A 19,833-nucleotide genomic window follows, 5' to 3' on the forward strand; every position below is an offset into this window, starting at 1 on the left:
CTGTTTCTTTTCATTTCTCCCATAAAATATTCTAATTTTTTTTACATTTTTTATCTTATATCAATTATTTTTTATCACTATTCAAATAAAAAAAACCCACTACAAAATAAATTTTTTTTACTTTTTTATAAAACATTTTTCAATTTTATATCACATCAATCATTTCTTGCTACACAACACACAAATATTTCACAACACAACTACTTACCAAACAATCCCATGTGGGCTTGTTTGACAAACCACTCACAATTCTCCCTCTTTTCCTTTTCACTTCTTTAAAAAAAAATCAAATAAAAAACATTCCAACTTTTTTACACTTTTTATATCACATCAATCATATTTTATTACTATTCAAAGAAAAAAAATTCACCACAAAATAAAACATTTTCACTTTTCTATAAAATATTCTCAAATATTTCACAACACAATTACCTACCAAACAGGTTAATTAAACAATTAATGTGGTTGTTCTAGAAGATCATAGGTTAATTAAATCTAGAATAGAGCAGCTTATGTTGAAGTGTCAAACTTTACGTACAGTCTCTATTTTCAAACAATTAAACGACGGATTAGTGGCCACCAAAGAGAAAATAGCAGGCTTAATTTAATATTTGGTCGTTATTATTATAATCCATATTATCTGCACTTACAAATATTGATCATGAAAAAAATTAGCACCCTATAAATCACATTTTTATTTTATAAATATTTCAAAATACTGATGTTACTGTCATGCCAACATTGTTAAATAAAAATATAATTTATAACATTTCTTGTTCATCGATCAAATGATGCCAAAGGAATTTGTTGGGTTTACTATTAGGTTTATCCAAGGATAACTGATCCTAAAAAAGTCGACCGAATTAAGAAAAAGAAAAGAATGATCTTATTACTGTGATGATAAAACTTTGCAAAATACTTGAACGGGGATAGCTAGTGAAATATGGAAGAATAATTTACAGTAATTAAGAGATGATTCTACAGCAATTAAGATTTAGAATGTTTTAAGAATGTTGTCATAATATTTTGTATATATATAAGTAATATGAAATTGATATTAAAGAGACATTAACAACAATATATTATAATAAGAGTAATGCTAAAAACCACATTTTTATCTCACAATTATTCAACAATATTAATGTGATAGTTCCAACCAGTATTATAGGATAAAAATGTGGTATATAACATTAGTCTTCTAATAATAGTTAGAAGAGTAATGCTTCTTCTTTTTTTTTAAATAAAAAATCTAAGTATTTCGTTGATCAAATATTACGAGTATAAAGCTTTTACATCACAAAGTATAAAGCTCTGCAAAATCATAGCCACATGCTATGAGGTTACAAAGTCATAGATACAAACAAAAATCTTACAATAAAGTACAATATATGACTTTCATCTTCCGCTAACCTATGTATAAAAATAGTTAAATTAAAGAGCAGATCTGCTCTGAGCAGACTAAATTTAAGACAAGGGTAGCCAAATATCTTAGGAAAATTTATTTAAACCGACAGTGAGAGATAACCCCTCACACCGAATTATCCAGACCGTGAGAGATAACCCCTTACACTGAACTATCATTCATCACACAGATCGTCCATGAGGGCAGATCTATAGAGAATAAAACTCTTATTCAAAATTCTTATATAAACTGCAAATAGTAGTAGCGGCCATGGAAGAGATGAACGGCACAACATAAAGGTAGATGGACAGATGTATAGTGGAGGACAAAATTGCTGATCTGGTCGGAAAACACTTGCAAAAAAAAAAAAAAAGGAGTGGGAGGGTAGGAGCGGGGAGTAGGAAAAAAAAAGTTTGATTTTCATTGCTATGTCATTCCAGTATATCAATCGTATAACAGTCTACTAAATAATATTACTTTAGTGATAAACCTAAAAGTAATGTTATACACCACACTTTTATCTCACTTTACTGATGTAACACTGCCAATAAGCTTTTATATATATATATATATATATATGAAATAAGGGCTTAATAGTTGATTGACACTACAAAAAAATTCTCATTTATTGACGGTTTTTAAAATCATTTAGAAAAAAAAAATTACTGACGTTTTTTTTAAAACCGTCCGTAAAATAATAAATTACGATGCTTTCAATTAAACTATTTGTAAATTTACAGACGGTTTTTTTAAACCATCTGAAATTTTTTTTCCTTGTTTTTTTTTTCCCAGACGGTTTAAGGGTAAACCGTCTGGAAATTTAATGAAATTGCTTAACCTCTTTTTCTTCCTTCATTTTTTTTCCCGTTTTCTTCTTTTTAACAGAAAGACTAGCGCCTGATACATAGACAAACTTAATACCTCTTTTTAACCCAATAATCTCCCTTAAAAAAAAATCTCTCTCTCGAGTCTCAACCTCATCTCTCCCTCTCCCTCTCATTCTTCTTCTTCTCTCTCCGGCCGGCGACTGAGACAGACGACGGGATTTGGACACAGAGTCGGTGATGTCGCTAAGGTCGGATCTCTGGCCGGATACAGAGACAGATACGGCCGGAATACGTGCATTTCTGGTCGTTTCTCTCTTCCTCTCTCTTTTTCTCCCCCCACCGGCCTCCTCGACACCACTCTCTTCCAAACAAACCACCAGACGGATCTTTGATCTTTTTTTTTGAGTAAGTGAAATTCTTAAGTTTGATTTACATTTTGTGTTTGTTTTGGGTTTGGATTATGATGATTATTGGGTTTGATTTGTGAAAATTATTAGCTTTGAAAGACAGGGTTTTGAAAATTATTGGGTTTGGTTTGTGAAGGTGTTATGCGCAGGATGCCTGAATGTCTAGAGAAATCAAAAGAGAGTCAACATAGTTTATCACTAGACACATGGGTGAAGCTGGAGTGAAGGGTTGGTGAAGTGTTAGACAGTTGGAGGCCACTTGCCACTTGTTATGTTTATGTTTTAGTGTTTTAATTATTGTAATTCTATTCCCTAAAAACAGCAACATCTAGGAACGTGTAATCCCCAATGTGCGTTAGTTCACAACATGTGTGAATGGATTAGCTGTGTGCAACAGTAGGCTTGTAGTGGGCTGGGTGGTTATGCACATCAACAGTTATCTAGGATAGTGGGGTGATTTCAATTATGTTTCAACCTGTATTTAAGCTAAGCCATTACCGTGAATAGAGTATCAGAAATTCCAAAAGAAAATAACAAGAGGCTTGACCTCTCGAAGTGTTAGTTTATTGTTTATTTTATCTAGTACGTTTTTTATACAAAGCAGACTCATAACAAGTGGTATCAGAGCCGCATTTCTGCGACCATGGCAGAAGGAACTTGATTTGCTCAACTTTCAAACGCAGTAGCAGTCAACAAAGATGAAACAACAGCTAACAAGACCACCCTTCAACAACACACAAAGATGCTGAAGATCTTGACGGACAAAGTAAGTTCCCTAGCTAGTCGTTTTGCTTCTCTTAGTCAAAACCAGAACCAGGCCAGCAAGGATTAAGGAGATCCTAGGGGGGAGAACAGTGGAGAGAAGAGTGGGGAGAATAGTAGGATGAATGGAGGTAAACCAGGTAGCTATACTGAAACAGAAGGAGGAATTCATACCCGACCTATTAAGCTAGATTTCCCTAGGTTTGATGGTTCTGAACCTATTAACTGGGTCCTTAAAGCCCAGCAGTTCCACTCCTACAACCAAATACCAGAAAAGCAGAAAGTATCCCTTGCAGCCTTCCACATGGAAATGCGAGCTCTCACTTGGTACCATTGGTTGATGGATTCAGGTTATATAGGAGGATGTGAGGATTTTGTAAGTGCCTTAAAAACTAGGTTTGCCCCCTCAGTTTTTGGTGATCCTGTAGGAGCTTTTACTAAGCTTAAACAGTCATCAGCAGTAGAGGTTATCAAACCCAATTTGAAATTCTTTCCAACAAAATTTCAAGTTTGACTTAAGGGTTTAAGGTCAGCACCTTTTTGAGTGGATTGAAGGAGGAGATAAGGATCACTGTCACTATGCTCAAACCCAAAGATTTAACCACTGCTTTTGGGTTAGCTAGGTTGCAGGAAGAGGAGGTTAGATTAAGGAGTAGAGGCCACAAATATCCAACTTGGGGAACTAGTTCACAGGGGTATACCAAGCTAGCATCAAACCATAACCCACCTCGAATTACAGTCACACCACAACCTGAAAACCGTAACACCAACCCTCCATATGTACCCAATTTCAACCGAAGGTCCAGCATCCCCATCAAGTGGTTGACCCCAGCCCAAATGCAGAAAAGGAGGGAGAAGGGCTTGAGTTATAACTGGGATGAGAAGTTTCAGCCGGGCCATAGATGCGACCGGCCAAAGCTTTTCTTGCTGGAAGGTGTAGAGCTGGAGGGACCCGAAGAAATAAGGGTAGAAGAAGTAGTGCAGAAGGAAGAAATCGAAGCTGAAAACCAAGAAGCCGAGCTGCTAAGCACTTAGATGCCTTGGCAGGAGCTGTAGCACCCAGAACCATGCTGGTTAGGGAGAAGATAGGAGAACAACAAATGGTGATCCTCATAGACACCGGCAACACCCATAGCTTTGTGGATCAGAATTTGGCCAAAAATATGAAGCTTCCAGCAAAGGAAAGGAACAAGCTGACAGTTATGGTGGCAAATGGGGAAACTATCCCATGTCCAGACTACTGTGTGGCAGTAGCATTCAACTTAAAGGGGTATGTCTTTCAAGCTAATTTACATCTCCTAACTTTAGGGGGCTGTGATATGGTGCTAGGGGTGGATTGGTTAAGTACATTAGGTCCTATCTTATGGGATTTCATCAAACTTACCATGAAGTTCACACACCAAACACAAGAGGTTATATTACAAGGGTTAATCCGAGTTGCAACTAGCTTGGAAGCTAAGGAGGAGTTTCCAAAGAAAATGGGGGCTAAGTACAAAGGAATCTGGCTACAACTCATAGGTACAGAAGCAACCGGACCATAGAGGCTGCAACATCCAGCCATAACCGAGTTGTTGGATGGATTTAATGTCATTTTTCAGGAACCTTCCGGGCTGCCAATCCCAATAAGCTTTGACCACAAGATCCCATTGACCGAAGGGGCGCAACCTACTTGTGTAAGGCCCTACCGATATCCATACTACCAAAAAGAAGAGATCGAGAAGTTGGTGAAAGACATGTTGCCCACAGGGATCATAACTCTAGTTTTGCTAGTGAGGAAGGCCGATTGTAATTGGAGGTTATGTGTAGATTACCGGGCTCTAAAAAAAAATACCATTAAAGATAACCTATCCCCAATATTGATGAACTTTTGGATGAGTTACACGGGTCAGTAATATTTTCCAAGCTAGACCTTAGGTCGGGCTATCATCAAATTAGGATGCATGCAGACGATGTCCCAAAAACCGCATTTAGGACTCGTGAAGGGCATTACAAATTCCTGGTAATGCCCTTTGGATTAACTAACGCCTGATCAACATTCCAAGGTCTCATGAATAACATGTTCAAGCCTTATTTGAGAAAGTGTGTCCTAGTATTTTTTGATGACATCCTGATTTATAGTAAGAACCTCCAAGATCATTTAAAACATTTAAAGGATGTCCTAAGTTTACTCCAACTAGGGGTGTGCAAAACCCGCAATCCCCGCCCCGCCCCGCAGCACCCGCCCCACCCCGCCCCGCAGAGGACCGGGTTTTCAAGTTTTTTTGCGGGTTAGGGTCTTAATTTGAGAAATTTATGCGGGGCGAGGCGGGTTGCGGGTTTAGCCTTTTAAAAAATGCGGGTCCCCGCCCCGCCCGGCACCGTACAAAGGAGAAAAAAATAATAATAAATAAATAAAAAATGGGTCCACTAGCTCATTTCATTGTATAAGAAATATAATTTTTATGGTTCAATTTCATGGGATGTTAAAGTGTACACATTTTTATTGAATTGTTATTTGAAATAATCTTTTCATTACTTCTGAAAAAGACAAGAAAATTGATTAAATGGAATAGTGAAATATTATAACTTTTTATTCTTTACATTTATTCAATTATGCTTTGTTGATGGGAGAAAATAGAAATCATGTTTCTTAGAATTTTATCTTATAATTAATAGGTCTTTTAGTTTAAAAGACTAATACCATGGAAAATGTTCTTGAATGGAAATATGAATTTAATTTTTTATTTACAAAACCAGTATTTTTTTGAATTTTTATTTTTTTACAAAATAAAATTAAAATTACGTAAATGCCACTCAAAATACCCGCCCCACCCCGCAATCCCCGCCCCGCAGTGATCCGCCCCACACGGTTAGTCTTTATCAAGTGCGGTTTGCGGGTTGTAAATTTCCAACCCGCAAAGGTGCGGGGCGGGGCCAAAAAAGGCGGAAACCCGCCCCACCCCGCCCCATGCACACCCCCTAACTCCAACAACACCAGCTGTATGCTAAGCCATCCAAATGCCACTTTGCATGTCAAGAAATAGAATACCTAGGCCATGTGATTTCAGAAGAAGGGGTGAAGGCTGATCCGACAAAAATTGAGGCTATGCTCAATTGATTGATTCCTCAAAACATAAAAGCCTTAAGGGGATTTCTAGGGCTAACAGGGTACTACAAAAAAATTGTTCAGGGTTATGGAGGCATAGCAGCATCGCTGACCAGCCTCTTAAGGAAAGACTCCTTCAAGTGGAATGATCGAGCAGAACAAGCCTTCACCTTACTCAAAGAGGCTATGGCAACTCCCCCAGTTTTAAGTTTACCTGACTTCTCCAAACCTTTTGTCATAGAATGCGATGCATCAAGGGAAGGGATTGGGGCAGTACTAATGCAAACAGGTCAACCATTGGCTTATCTCAACCAATGCTTAAAGGCTAAGAGTCTGAATCTATCCACCTACGAGAATGAATTATTGGCCCTAGTGATGGCTGTCAGAAAATGGAGGCACTCCTTGTTGGGCCACAATTTCAAGGTGTGGACTGATCAACAATCTCTCAAGTACTTGCTGGAGCAAAGGATCGACACCCCAGATCAGCAAAAGTGGGTTTCCAAGCTCCTGAGCTTTGATTTTACGGTGGAATACAAGAGGGGAAGGGAAAAAAGGGTTGCCGATGCACTGTCCAGAAGGGACTAGCCAGAAACTAATTCAAATGATTCTCAAACAGCAAGTACTAAACATGACTCAGCAGGCATGGAAGCAGATGAATCAACAAGCATGGAAGCAGATGAAATTAGCAATCAAGCCATCAGTACTCTACAACCTACCTGGACCCGAGAGCTTATCAACAGCTATGCCCAAGATCAGCAGCTCCAACAGCTGATCCAGCAGTTCCAGCAGGGGGGCCTTGATCCAGTGCAGTACTAGTTCCACAATGGACTTATCTTCTACAAGGGGAGACTTCACTTGGGCGAATTGAAGGAATTTCAACAACAGGTACTACAACAATTCCATAGTAGCCCATTAGCATGACATTTTGGGGCTCAGAAAACTTATTCAAGGCTCAAAAAATAGTTCTACTGGCCTGGAATGAGACAAGGGGTCCGGCGGTTCATCCGAGAATGCGAGGTTTGCCAAAGCAATAAAACCGAGAACACCCATCCTGCAAGGTTGCTACAGCCATTACCAATCCCAAAACAAAATTGGATAGAGGTTAGTATTGATTTCATTGAAGGCTTACCTATTTCACAGGGGAAGGATGTAGTCTTGGTAGTGGTTGACATGCTGAGCAAACATGCTCATTTCATACCCTTGAGCCACCCCTATACCGCCAGCTCTGTAGCCAAGCTCTTTGTTGATCATATCTTCAAATTACACAGGTTACCCAACTCCAAAGTCAGTGACCGCGATCCGGTGTTTACAAGCCACTTTTGGAAGGAGATATTCCGAGCCACCAGTACAGACTTGCTGATGAGTTCAGCATACCACCCCCAAACTAACGGCCAGACGGAAATCATGAACAAGGGGCTGGAAAGGAACTTAAGGAGCTTTTCAGGCGACATGCCCCGTGATTGGATGCTATGGATTTCCTTGGTTGAATGGGCATACAACACATCTGCGCACACGTCAACCAAATTTAGTCCATTCGAAGCAGTGTATGGCTACCCACCACCTCGTTTGATGCCATTTGAGCCCGGAACAACCAAGGTGCAGGTGGTGGAGAATGAATTGAAGAGCAAGGAGTTTATTTTGAAGCTTTTCCGAGAGAATCTCCAAGGTGCCCAGAGCCGAATGAAAACACTTTGCTGATCAAAAGAGAACCTTTTGAGAGTTTGCCGTAGGAGACTGGGTATTTCTCCGCTTGCGACCCTATCACCAGATGTCAGCCACCCTTTGCCGGAATCTCAAATTGTCGCCAAGGTACTACGTGCCTTTTCAAGTAATTCAGAAAATCGGGAGTGTTGCCTACAAGCTGGACCTGCCATCCAGTTCCCAAATCTATCTCGTTTTTCACGTGTCTCTCCTAAAGAAGAAGTTGGGCAATCGCCTCACACCGCTACCAGACCTCCCGATTCTCACGTCCGAAGGCACACTTGCTCCTGAGCTTGAAGTCATATTAGCTTGCCGATTGAAGGAAAAAGGGAATAGGGCTGGAGCTGAGGCTCTTGTTCAATTGAAGGGGACGATTGAGCAAGACGCTACATAGGAGGACTTGGAGGAGCTTCGCAGTTTTTTCCCTGACCTTGTGGGCAAGGTCTTCTAACAAATAAGCCGTGTTATGTGTAGGATGTCTGAATGTCTAGAGAATTTAGAAGGGAGTCAGCATAGTTTATCACTAGACACGTGGATGAAGCTGGAGTGATGGGTTGGTGAAGTGTTAGACAGTTGGAGGCCACTTGCCACCTGTTATGTTTATGTTTTAGTGTTTTAATTATTGTAATTCTATTCCCTAAAAACAACGTCTAGGAACGTGTAATCCCCGACGTAAGTTAGTTCACAACGTGTGTGAATGGATTAGTTGTTCGCAACAGTAGGCATGTAGTGGGATAGGTGGTTATGCACATCAGCAGTTATGTTTCAACCTGTATTTAAGCTTAGCCATTATCGTGAATAGAGTATCAAAAATTCCAAAAGAAAAGAATAGGAGGCTTGACCCTTTGAAGTGTCAGTTTATTGTTTATTTTATCTAGTACGTTTTTTATACAAAGCAGGCTCATAACAGAAGGATTTTTTGAATCTTGGTGACCGGATATACCGTTGATTTCCGGTGGAACCCAAAAGAGATCGGCAGTATAGATTGTCGATGGAATCTGTAGGAGACCGGCATGCGCAGTATGGATCGTTGCTAGACAATTCTAACCATTGGACAAAAAAAATAAGAATAATAATTATATTAAAAAAAAAATTCTGGACAATTTGGGCCAAACCGTCTGGAATTGTTGACGGTTTGACCCAAACAGTCCATAACTCGGATTAGCGACCCATTGTCCTGGACGGTTTCAGGAAAAACTGTCTGGACCGTTTTCTAGACCGTTTTTTTCCAATTTCTGGACGGTTTGAAACCGTCCAGAATTTTTGATTTTTTTGTAGTGTGACAATGTCACATCATCAAGTGAGATAAAAATGTGATATATAACATTTTTCTAAAGCCAAACAATAACCTAGTAATAGAAGAGAGAATATCACCCACACAATTTTTTTTTTTTTTTTGATGAATTAAAACTATCATTGAACAAACTCAACAAAGGTTCATCTCTTCAGTGAAAACTGGATACAACTTCCCTAAAAAGGGATACAAATCACTTCTGCACATCAAACTATAGCAGAACAAAACAAACATTACACCAAAGAAAACAAGTTTCACAACTGTACAAGTTTAGCACTAAGGGCAGACTTCTTAAATCCTCCTTTAGCCATAATTTTGGACCTAACTTCCCATTTGATTTGGTTCACCACAGCCTCTTCCGACTTAGGAGAATTACCATGACAGAGATCATTCATGAGCTTCCATAAATGATAGACTGAAGCTGCTAAACATAACCTACATAAGCTCACAAGCAAGCTTTTACTCATGAGTCATGATATGCTCCAACGAACCACTTCCTCCCACTTAATAATTGGATTGAAAATCAGACAATCAACCATTAAGGACCTCCATACTCTTCTGCTAAAACTACAATGGATAAACAAATGCTCAACATTTTCTTGCTTTCCATAACAGAAGCGGCGGAGAGTGTCACTACCATACCCCCAACCACACATCTTAAGTTTAGTAACAAGGGCATCTTTAAACACCAACCAAAGAATGAAAGAATGGCGATGAATCGCCATAGGAAACCATACTATTTTATACCAAGAAATAACTTCTTCTTCTTTTTTTTTCCCCTAAACAACTCCAATGTTTCAGCACATGAGTAAATCTCATTCTTAGAATTCCAAATAAATTGATCAGCTTCACTAATCTGGACCTCATGAAGCCTACTCTGAATCTCGACAATATTATCCGATCTAGCAGCCGGCCAAAACCAATCTCCATCTTGAATTATAGAAGATACACGAGCCTCCATATTCCTTCTTGTATCACACATTGCTTTGTACCCATATTTATCCACCCCCACAAATTTGAATATGGGAACCTATTTACTATGGAGCCATATGAGAATGGGAACAGACTTATCTCAATTTTGGATTAGGTCCATTTGGTTAGCTTTTGGGCCAATTAGAATACTCCCAATTGCTTATGTATTTTTCAGTCTAGAATAGCTAATCAAAATTCATTTTATTTAGTTTAGCTAATGAGTTTCAAAATACACTATGCATCCTATTATCTATTCTTAACTCTATATTATTTTTTATTATAATATTTTTTTCAACGTGGGTTCAGTTTGATAACTCCACTACTTTACACACTTTCCCTTAGATCTCCGCTATAAAGGAAGAAATAAAAAGGAGGAATGTGGAGTGGTGGAAGGAAAAAAGAAACAAACAAAGCGAAAAATGTGGATATAAAGAATAAAAAAAAAATAGATAAGGAATAATATAACTTTACACACTATTTATGGAATTAAGAAAAATTAAGTATAGAGTTGAAATACATAAGTTGATAGAGTCTTTTTAACACTTTTGTTATCTATTCTAACTTAAAGTTGCAAATAAATAATTTATCGATAGACTATAGTGCTATGGTTCATTGATGGGTTCTTTAGATAGAAGCATGGCTCTTCCTTTCACTTCCAGACACGGCAAAAAAAAAGTCTTGCTTCCGACAGACTCGAAAGGGCTTTGTCGTTTTTTTGACTTCACTTCACTTGATAAACATCCACTTTTTCTTCTAACGAGTTCCAAGCAAACCAAAGTAAAACCGAAAAGGTCGTTTTCAGTCTGACTTTGCTATCCGGTCTCAGCCAATCACGTCGCTCACCTCGGTGCGGGTGACCCTGTGCGACACCCACGTCCCCCAGAATCCTAATCTTAGGAGATTCGCATTTCCCTGTTCTATTGGCATATAGCCATCATATACATGGAAGTTTGGTGTTCTAGAAACCCAATCTAGAAGCAAAAGATAAAAGAAAGAAAGAAAAGCTCTCTCTGTGTCTCACTCGGATCAGAGTCCAGGTACGAGAGCTCAATTTGAAGTTATCAAAATCTTTTTGAAAACATGTATAAATATTCAGATCGTTTGTGAATGAAATTGTTCTATGACTTCCTATCATAACTGACTCTCCATCGGAGTTTCGTTTACGGTCGTTAATTTGGGAATTAGGGTTCATGTCGATTTTATGGTTTGGCATGATCTTTTAAGCTCTATTAGATTCCAATACCTTTTGTTTTTGTTTTTTTATTTTTTTTGTCTTATTTTGGGAAGTTTTCTGATGTTTGTGGGCTTGATATTGATAACGTTTGAACCATAGTCAATGAGGCTGTGAAAAAGTGTAGTATGAAGTGCTCAATGAACTGATGTTATCTTATGAACACTTTTGTGCTCAATTTTTCTTTTTTTTGACTTGCGAATTGGTAATATAAGTGAATTATAATGGATGAGCTGTGAGTAGAACACATTTTCTTTAGCTCGTCGGGGGGGTGTTGAGTTGTTGAAAAGACAGATATTGCAGCTTCTCAAGATGGGAATTCAAATTTTCTTTGTAATTTCCTCCCCACTTCTGGCTGTTGCCTTTTGTTGAACTTAAAAATTCGATATTGTCATGGCAACGATTGAAAATATCTGATATGGTTTTATTCAATTGAACAGATGGGTGCATTGCCCAGATTGTTAGGTTACCACATAATGGATCTGTTCGCTGCCAAGGGAACTGATACTTGTTGTCTGCATTTCTGTCAAAGCATTAACGTAAGAAGAGTAATTTTGTCTTTAAGCTTTGATAATTTAATTAGTATTTGACCGGATCTGCTTAGTTTAGTTGAGCATCTAGACCAGCTGAATATTGCTTTAGCAGTTGTAGCCTTACAGACACTTATTACGAACATCGAACTATCGCTCTATTCAAAGTTTAGTGGCCTGATGTTTCATAGGGATGAGCTACATGGTGGTTTCTTGTGAGGATTATCCCACCAGCTGGCCCGTAACAATAAGTTTGTTTATTAGTTCTGCTGATAACTTGAGATGTTCTCTCAGAATTGGTTTACACATTCATTTTTTTGCCATTTAGTCATGAATGCTATAACATGCTTTGTCCTCCCCACCCTTCCTTTTTCAAGCATGGATATGAACTGTTTTTGTTTTGAGATAGACATGTTTCTTCTTTTTATTTATTTCCCCTGATATGCTTTTTATTCCTCATATTTTAGGAGCATCTCAAGTAACCTTGGGGCCATTATTGCTGCTGTCTTTGGGAGGGAGGTTTTTGAACAGTTACTGATAATATGGAAGTTTTCAGGCCGCTAGGATCTCTTAAGAATAAATTAAAGCATCGCCCTTTGACTCCACTTAGGGTTTTAAGGGGTGTCATATGTCTAGTGGTGTTTCTTTCCACTGCCTTCATGTTTTTAGTGTATTTTGCACCCACGGCTGCTGGCATGTTACGGCTTGTCAACATACATTACAGTAGGAAAGTGTCATGCTTCCTCTTTGGCCTGTGGCTTGCTCTGTGGCCATTTCTATTTGAAAAAATAAACGGGACCAAAGTGGTTTTTGCTGGAGATATGGTTCCAGCAAAGGAGCGTGTTTTGCTTATTTCCAACCACAGAACTGAGGTTGACTGGATGTACTTGTGGAATCTTGCATTGCGGAAGGGTTGTCTGGGCTACATCAAATATATCCTTAAGAGCAGCTTGATGAAATTGCCTCTCTTAGGTTGGGGATTTCACATATTGGAGTTCATTGCCGTGGAAAGGAAGTGGGAAATTGATGAACCTATTTTGCACCATACGCTTTCAACATTTACGAACCGTCAGGATCCATTGTGGCTTGCTGTTTTTCCCGAAGGAACTGATTTTACGTACTACCTCTTTATCACCTTTTATATTCTATTAAATTCCATGTGCACGCATCTTCTCTTATAGAAAAAGAATGATATAATTTTGAGTTCAGTATGGATAATCTTAAGTTACCTTATCTTGGCTGGCAATTACAGATCTTAAATGTATGTTAAGCAATGCATGGGGTCCTTTTGTACGTCCTATCTGTCTTTCTTTAATTACTGTCTACATCTTGTTTTGTGAAATTATACTTGCAACACTTATGTTTGCTCCATTTAGACATTAACCTTTTGTTTGCTTTCTTATATAGTGAAGAGAAATGCAAGAAAAGTCAGAAATTTGCAGCTGAAGCTGGACTTCCTATTCTGGCTAATGTCCTACTCCCCAAAACTAAGGGCTTTTCTTTTTGCTTGGAAGCTCTACGGGAATCCTTGGATGCAGGTTCTTTCACAAAATTATACTCCTGTCTTCCATTCTGTGAAATTTCTCTGCTTTCAAGGCATTTGCATTGGCACTTTTTGTAGATTAATTGCATTTATCTGGTAGATATGAAAATTGTGTGTAGTTACACTGTAAGATGCACCTTTGGTGACGCCAACTCTCTGCCTAGTGGTGGTGCTATCCAGTCCTTGTCTGTTTTATGTAATAATTGTGGTTCCTGATTCCTTTCGCATTACCATTGGAAACAGTATTTTGTAACTCACAAAAGAATGACTCTGCTTGCAGTAGAATCTGTGGAAAACATCTTGATAATTGAAACTGGGGGTGGTTAACTCATTTGAAATGTTTTCCTGACTGGTCAAAACATGTCTTCCAATAGCTCTTTGTTTATGACATCATTGTCATGAATGGATCAGTTGTTTAGAATTGTCTTCTCATATACCGTTTTCGGAACTTAATAAACCTTCATATTCTTTATAAACTGCAGTTTATGATGTGAGCATCGCATACAAGCATCAATGCCCTTCCTTTATGGATAATGTGTTTGGTGTGGATCCTTCAGAAGTTCATATTCATGTTCGGCGTATCTCTGTTGATGAGATTCCAGCATCTGATAGTGAGGCTGCTGATTGGTTAATGAATGCCTTCCAGCTTAAGGACCAGTTGCTCTCATATTTTATGGCTCAGGGCCATTTCCCTAACCAAGGAACAGAAGAAGAACTTTCTACATTGAAATGCTCGGTAAATTTTATGGTTGTAATGTGTTTGACTGCCATATTTGCTTATCTTACCTTCTTTTCATCCATTTGGTTCAAAATATATGTAGGTTTAGCATGTGTATATCTTGCTTCCGCTACTTATTTCAAATTTCAACCGTGGCCAGTTTTAGGCTTTGTTAAAGCAATTTTTTATTGCAAGAGTCACAAAAGTGAATAGTACTTTCTGAATGATAAATCTAAAGCTTAAGCGCTTATTTGTACTGATTGCTGAGTGTTCAATATAAATTGTCCTGCTGACATTTGTTTTGGAATCTACATTGGTTTGGGTAAAAAGCACGCTGAAAGAAAGCATTTGCTGCCTGGACTTTTCGAAAATGCAATTTGCTACTAAAATTATTATTATTCAGTGTAAATGCCAATTCCTTTTATCAAGAATGCCATCATGTTATGCCAAGTAGCTGAGGCATGACACAGTGCTTAGGGCTTTATCTAGAAATTCAGGTAAATTTTCTGTTACTCTAGGGTTCTGCCCTGTATTTACTAGTACATATGGTCAAAGGTTGTGGCATAAATATATATATATATATTCAAGCAGTCACAGCTGCCTTTTGGATAGAGTTTAAACTTGGGTTCATTTATGCCAGACAACTTCAAAAAGAGTGCACTATGTCAACTAGTGTAGGCCTCAATCCCACCACCACATGTTGTTGAAGTCGTAAATGTTTTTTGAAATGATATACGGCCAACTAGAATTTGCATCATATGTCCTTCTAAAATTTGGCAAATTGTTGATGAACTTGCAACCTGGCAAGCAGGTGCTGAGTTAGAGTTGAAGAATGTGGATTCTAAGATTTGCCACCTGTAACACCCCCCTCTTCCCCTCAGCCAACCCCTTTCTCAATCAAGAAAAATGAAAAACAACCTCTAGAGAACTCTGATAAGGATGTTGTGTTAGTGAGCATGCACACATATTTGTTGAAATTCTCTCGATCTTCATGCCTCTGTCCCTATGACTGAATTACACTGGATATTTCTGTAAAACATCGTGCCTTACCTCCTTTTACTTCTGATGTCTCAAATCTCCTGTTAAAATCAAGGTTTTCAGTATATATATATATATATATATATATATATATATATATATATAAAGATCTCGTTACCTGGCCAATAAAGAAACTCTGTATACTGGGTAGAAGGGTATCTCGGATTCTCGGGACATAATTGTAAAAAGCTAAAAAGTATCTGAAGTTTATATTGCAGGAGGTTACAATGCAGTGAAAAAGATATGGCATAGTAGCAGGTATTAGAGAAAGCTGCAAAGTTGTGAAGAGATATGTTAGCAATTTGGGTTGCTTTCAGTATATATTTCAAAATTTATTAGGGCAAGTGGGTCTATATGGCTTCTTTCACAATGTGCGTGATTTGGACAGAAATTTACTGGAGATCTCATAGGCACCCACCTGGTATGCCATTTCTTAAATGCTTGACGACCATAATACGATGGCCGCGTCCCATCAAACGATGCTAGTGTGTTTGATCTTGACAGAAAGATGTGGACCTAACTGTCCATTTCTTTTTCCAATTAAGTAGTTAAGGCCCAATGTGGTGGGCCAAAACAAGTTGTTGGGGGAGGGGGGTGGTCGTAAGTGGCTCAAAATGAGCCACGTCATCCTAATGCATGAAGGAGAGGAGAAAAAAGCAGAAGTTAAGGCTTAAAGTACTTAAGGTGGCCGAACCTACGCAAAACAAGCATTTAGGGGTGAGGACAACCCTAACATATTTTGGTGGTGGTAACTTGCTAGGAACCTCAAAATAAGTTGAAGGTGATCGGACCACCCTTCACCTTGAGTAGGTGGTCAGTTACCTACAAGATAGCTCTCAGCTAAGATTGAGGGACACCTTTCGTTTTTCTTTCTTATGTGGCTGACGTGGTTGATTTCCGGTCATTCATTATAAATGAATGACTGAGATTGAGTGAATTGTAGGCTCGGCCCATACAATTCCTAAGAATTACATAGAATCTCAATTGCATCACTTTCATCCAGGGCTGAGCATGGGCCGGGGGGAGGAGGGGGGGCACGGGGATGCCCCTTTTTTGGCCCCGCACCCCGCTAAAATCCCCTTGCATCCGTGCGGGGCGGATGGGCACGGGGTGGGGATGCACGGGGCGAACACCTAAATAAAGAAAAAAATCTAAGAACCTATCTCCATAAACAAAGAAACACAATCAAACGTACAAAAGATAAACATACAAACTCATATACCAAAACAATTCTCAAAAACAAAATCCTAATAGCAAATGAATGAGGAAAAAAGAGGAAGAAGCAAACCGGGATATTGGCATCGAGTCCATCGACGAAGCAGGGTCTCCAAGAAAAAGAGGCAAGTGGGGTCATCGTCAACTATGATCACACGCATTCCAATGGGAAACTGATCTCTGGGTTAGTCCATTACAGGCTCAACGATCATTCTATGAAGATCGGCGCAAGGGGAGGGGTCGGTTGTGATTCTGTGAAGGAGGAAGAAGAGAAGAAGAAGAAGAATCTAGAAGAAAAATATATATATATATATATATATATATATATATATATATATATATATATGAGAGAGAGGGGGGGGGGGGGGGGGCTGTGATTTCGTGAATAAGAAGAATGGCTACAGTGCAGGAAGAAGAAGAATTTGGAAGAAAAAGAAAATATATGAGGGAAGGGGGGGGGGGGGGGGGGGGGCGGCGCTCTAACACTAAAAATTATGGTTTTTTTTTTTTTAATTTACACGGGGAGGGGCGGGGATCCGGGGAAAAAAAAAAAGATAAAACCCGCGCCCTGCCCTGTCTTGCACGAGTTGGTTAAAATCCAATCCGTAGTCCCGTACCCGTAAAAAATCGCTAAAAACTGCGTTTTTAGGGACCGAGGGGTGCGGGTTGGGGCGGATTCACGGGTTTTTGCTCACCCCTACTCTCATCAACATTTTTTATTTTTATTTTTGTTAAAAAAACCAAAAAGAAAAGGAAAGAGAAAGAGGATGTGGTTGGTTGTCATGAAAATGACGTGGGTCAATTAGTTTTGATGGGGCTAGCTTGGCCAAGTTTCTTTGCGTGTGTTAGCTACGTTTCTTTTTGTTATGACTTCATTATTGATTTTCAACTGGATAGGTAATAAGCTGCGATTTCATGACTGTTTTTAGTCTAATTTTTACTTTCATGACAATGAAACAAGATTTCTTTCTTTTCTCTAAAGGAACATCGATCAATCTGTGTCCATGCTTAATTACTTAATGTTGGGTTGGTTGCACAGAGCTTCAGCCTTCAGCCCATCCATCTTCTTCCGACTACCTCTCTACTGTCATATATATATATACAAATTTGATTGTTTCTCTTCATCCCTTCCCTTGAGCGTAAAATAAAAATAAAATAAAATAGTAAACTAAACTAGCATGCCCAAATTTTTAGAGAGTAGGGGGAAGCACGTGGGCTTTAACTGCCCGACTACGTGTGACTGTGAGTGGGAGGTTAAGCTGACGTTTGCCACGTTGGAGTTTTGAAGACTGGCTCCAAGTCCTCTTCTTCTGTTATCCATGGAAATAGCCATTGGTTTACAAGTACCTTTATATAAAAAATAAAAAAATTATGCTCACAAAAAGAAAAGGCTAACTTGGTAAAATGGAAGAAAATGCAAGGGTGAAGCAAGTCACTGAACTATAAATACGAAGCTCTTCCCATAATAACGTGCACGACCGCATTCTCAACTCCTTCTCTTCTTCCTCATAAACACCAATGGCGATAAGCCCGAAGCTTTTTCCCCTTCTTCTCCTGTTCTCATTAGGTAAAATCCCTTCCAATCTATGCAAAAGTTTTAACTTTTAGCTAATCACTTGGGTTTTTTGTTTCTTCGTTTTTATGTGAAAAAAAATTTACTTATATATAGTTCATATTGTAGGCTCTGTAGCTTCAGCAACTGTGTTTTCCATCAACAATCAATGCACCTACACAGTTTGGCCTGGTATTCTCTCCGGAAACGGGCCGACCCTCGGGGGTGGTGGGTTCTCCTTGAATTCGGGGCAATCGGTCAAGCTCACGGCCCAACCTGGATGGTCGGGGCGTTTATGGGCCAGAACCGGGTGCAACTTCGACCCATCAGGCTATGGCACGTGCGTTACTGGCGACTGTGGCGGCTCGCTCAACTGCACTCTCGGCGGCGCAATGCCAGCCACGCTAGCCGAGTTCACAATCGCCTCCGGTCCCACCAACATGGACTTCTATGATGTGAGCCTGGTGGACGGGTACAACGTCGGAATGGGCGTTAAGGCTACTAGCGGAACCGGTGACTGCCAATACGCGGGCTGCGTGGCGGACCTAAATCGTGACTGCCCGAAAGAGATGCAGGTCACAGACTCACGCTCGGTTGTCGCGTGCAAGAGTGCATGTGCGGCGTTCAACACAGACGAGTTTTGTTGCACCGGAGATCACTCGACACCGCAGACATGCTCCCCCACACAATACTCGGCGTTGTTCAAAAATGCGTGTCCGACCGCGTATAGTTATGCCTACGATGATGCTTCGAGCACATGTACTTGTTCCGGGTCGGACTACTTGATCACGTTTTGCCCGACGGGTCGTGATGATTAAAAAATATTAATTAGGGGGGATGACTTAATAAGTGTTTCTTCGTTTATGATTTTATGATGCACACAAGTATACGTGGGTTTGGGGTTATTATTGATTATGTAGTAATATAAGAAAAGCATGCTATTCTTTGCGTTAGTGTGGTTATTGCTTATGCTTTGATTGGTAGTTTTAGAATGCATTTTGGCGTGTGCTTTAACTTAATGTGGTGGTTGGGTTAAACCACATTTACTTAACAACAAAAAGGCTAAACAAAAGATTTGGATGGGTTGCATGTTCATTTTTGCCACTTACGTTGGGTTTCTAATTAGCTAACCCCAAATTTTGATGGCAATTGGTAGGTTAAGATATAAATTTTTTTAAAAAAAAATTAAAAATTAAAAATTTTAAAAAAATAGTGAAGATTTTTCTTTACTTTTCAAGGCCTCCTTCGGCCGAAGCTCTGTTCTTTCAACAAAGCCATCTTTTTCTTTTTGCAATTTTTTTCCCAATTTCTCTACAAGACTACAAGTGGCTTTCAGCTTCGAAAGCCCAAACTCAATAACCTACCCACCCAATTTTCTTAATATTTTTGGGTCATGCAGAAGGAAACAATAAACCCTATAAAATTACAAGCCCCTATTGGAAAAACATAAACAACGAAAAAAGATTAAGAGATAATGATATTTAGTAGACTGTTATATAACTTGATAATGTAGCAGTGAAAATAAGTTCTTAGAATATCACTTGTAATAAAAAATA

The 19,833-nt window shown here is 39.0% G+C and overlaps 2 protein-coding genes across 6 annotated transcripts; both read left to right on the plus strand.

The window, feature by feature from the left end:
- Positions 1 to 11,225: 11,225 nt before the first annotated feature.
- On the plus strand, positions 11,226 to 14,765 carry LOC133867468 (probable 1-acyl-sn-glycerol-3-phosphate acyltransferase 4). Of its 3 annotated transcripts, none has more exons than XM_062304242.1 (5): positions 11,226 to 11,487; positions 12,122 to 12,220; positions 12,679 to 13,328; positions 13,619 to 13,749; positions 14,237 to 14,765. In XM_062304242.1, the coding sequence occupies exons 3-5, from the start codon at positions 12,754 to 12,756 to the stop codon at positions 14,683 to 14,685; spliced, it is 1,155 nt and encodes a 384-aa protein (XP_062160226.1). In that variant the 5' UTR covers positions 11,226 to 11,487; positions 12,122 to 12,220; positions 12,679 to 12,753; the 3' UTR covers positions 14,686 to 14,765. The 3 variants fall into 3 exon arrangements, with proteins under 3 accessions (XP_062160226.1, XP_062160228.1, XP_062160227.1); XM_062304243.1 differs by lacking the exon at positions 11,226 to 11,487 and adding an exon at positions 11,715 to 12,014; XM_062304244.1 differs by lacking the exon at positions 12,122 to 12,220.
- Positions 14,360 to 19,174, plus strand: LOC133867470 (pathogenesis-related thaumatin-like protein 3.5). Of its 3 annotated transcripts, none has more exons than XM_062304246.1 (2): positions 14,360 to 14,490; positions 18,395 to 19,174. In XM_062304246.1, the coding sequence occupies exons 1-2, from the start codon at positions 14,484 to 14,486 to the stop codon at positions 19,093 to 19,095; spliced, it is 708 nt and encodes a 235-aa protein (XP_062160230.1). In that variant the 5' UTR covers positions 14,360 to 14,483; the 3' UTR covers positions 19,096 to 19,174. The 3 variants fall into 3 exon arrangements, with proteins under 3 accessions (XP_062160230.1, XP_062160232.1, XP_062160229.1); XM_062304248.1 differs by having other exon boundaries at positions 14,372 to 14,490; positions 18,407 to 19,174; XM_062304245.1 differs by lacking the exon at positions 14,360 to 14,490 and adding an exon at positions 18,211 to 18,292 and having other exon boundaries at positions 18,407 to 19,174.
- Positions 19,175 to 19,833: the final 659 nt, after the last annotated feature.

This window comes from Alnus glutinosa, chromosome 4 (genome assembly GCF_958979055.1).
Source record: "Alnus glutinosa chromosome 4, dhAlnGlut1.1, whole genome shotgun sequence".
In the NCBI taxonomy this organism is placed as follows: Eukaryota; Viridiplantae; Streptophyta; class Magnoliopsida; order Fagales; family Betulaceae; genus Alnus; species Alnus glutinosa.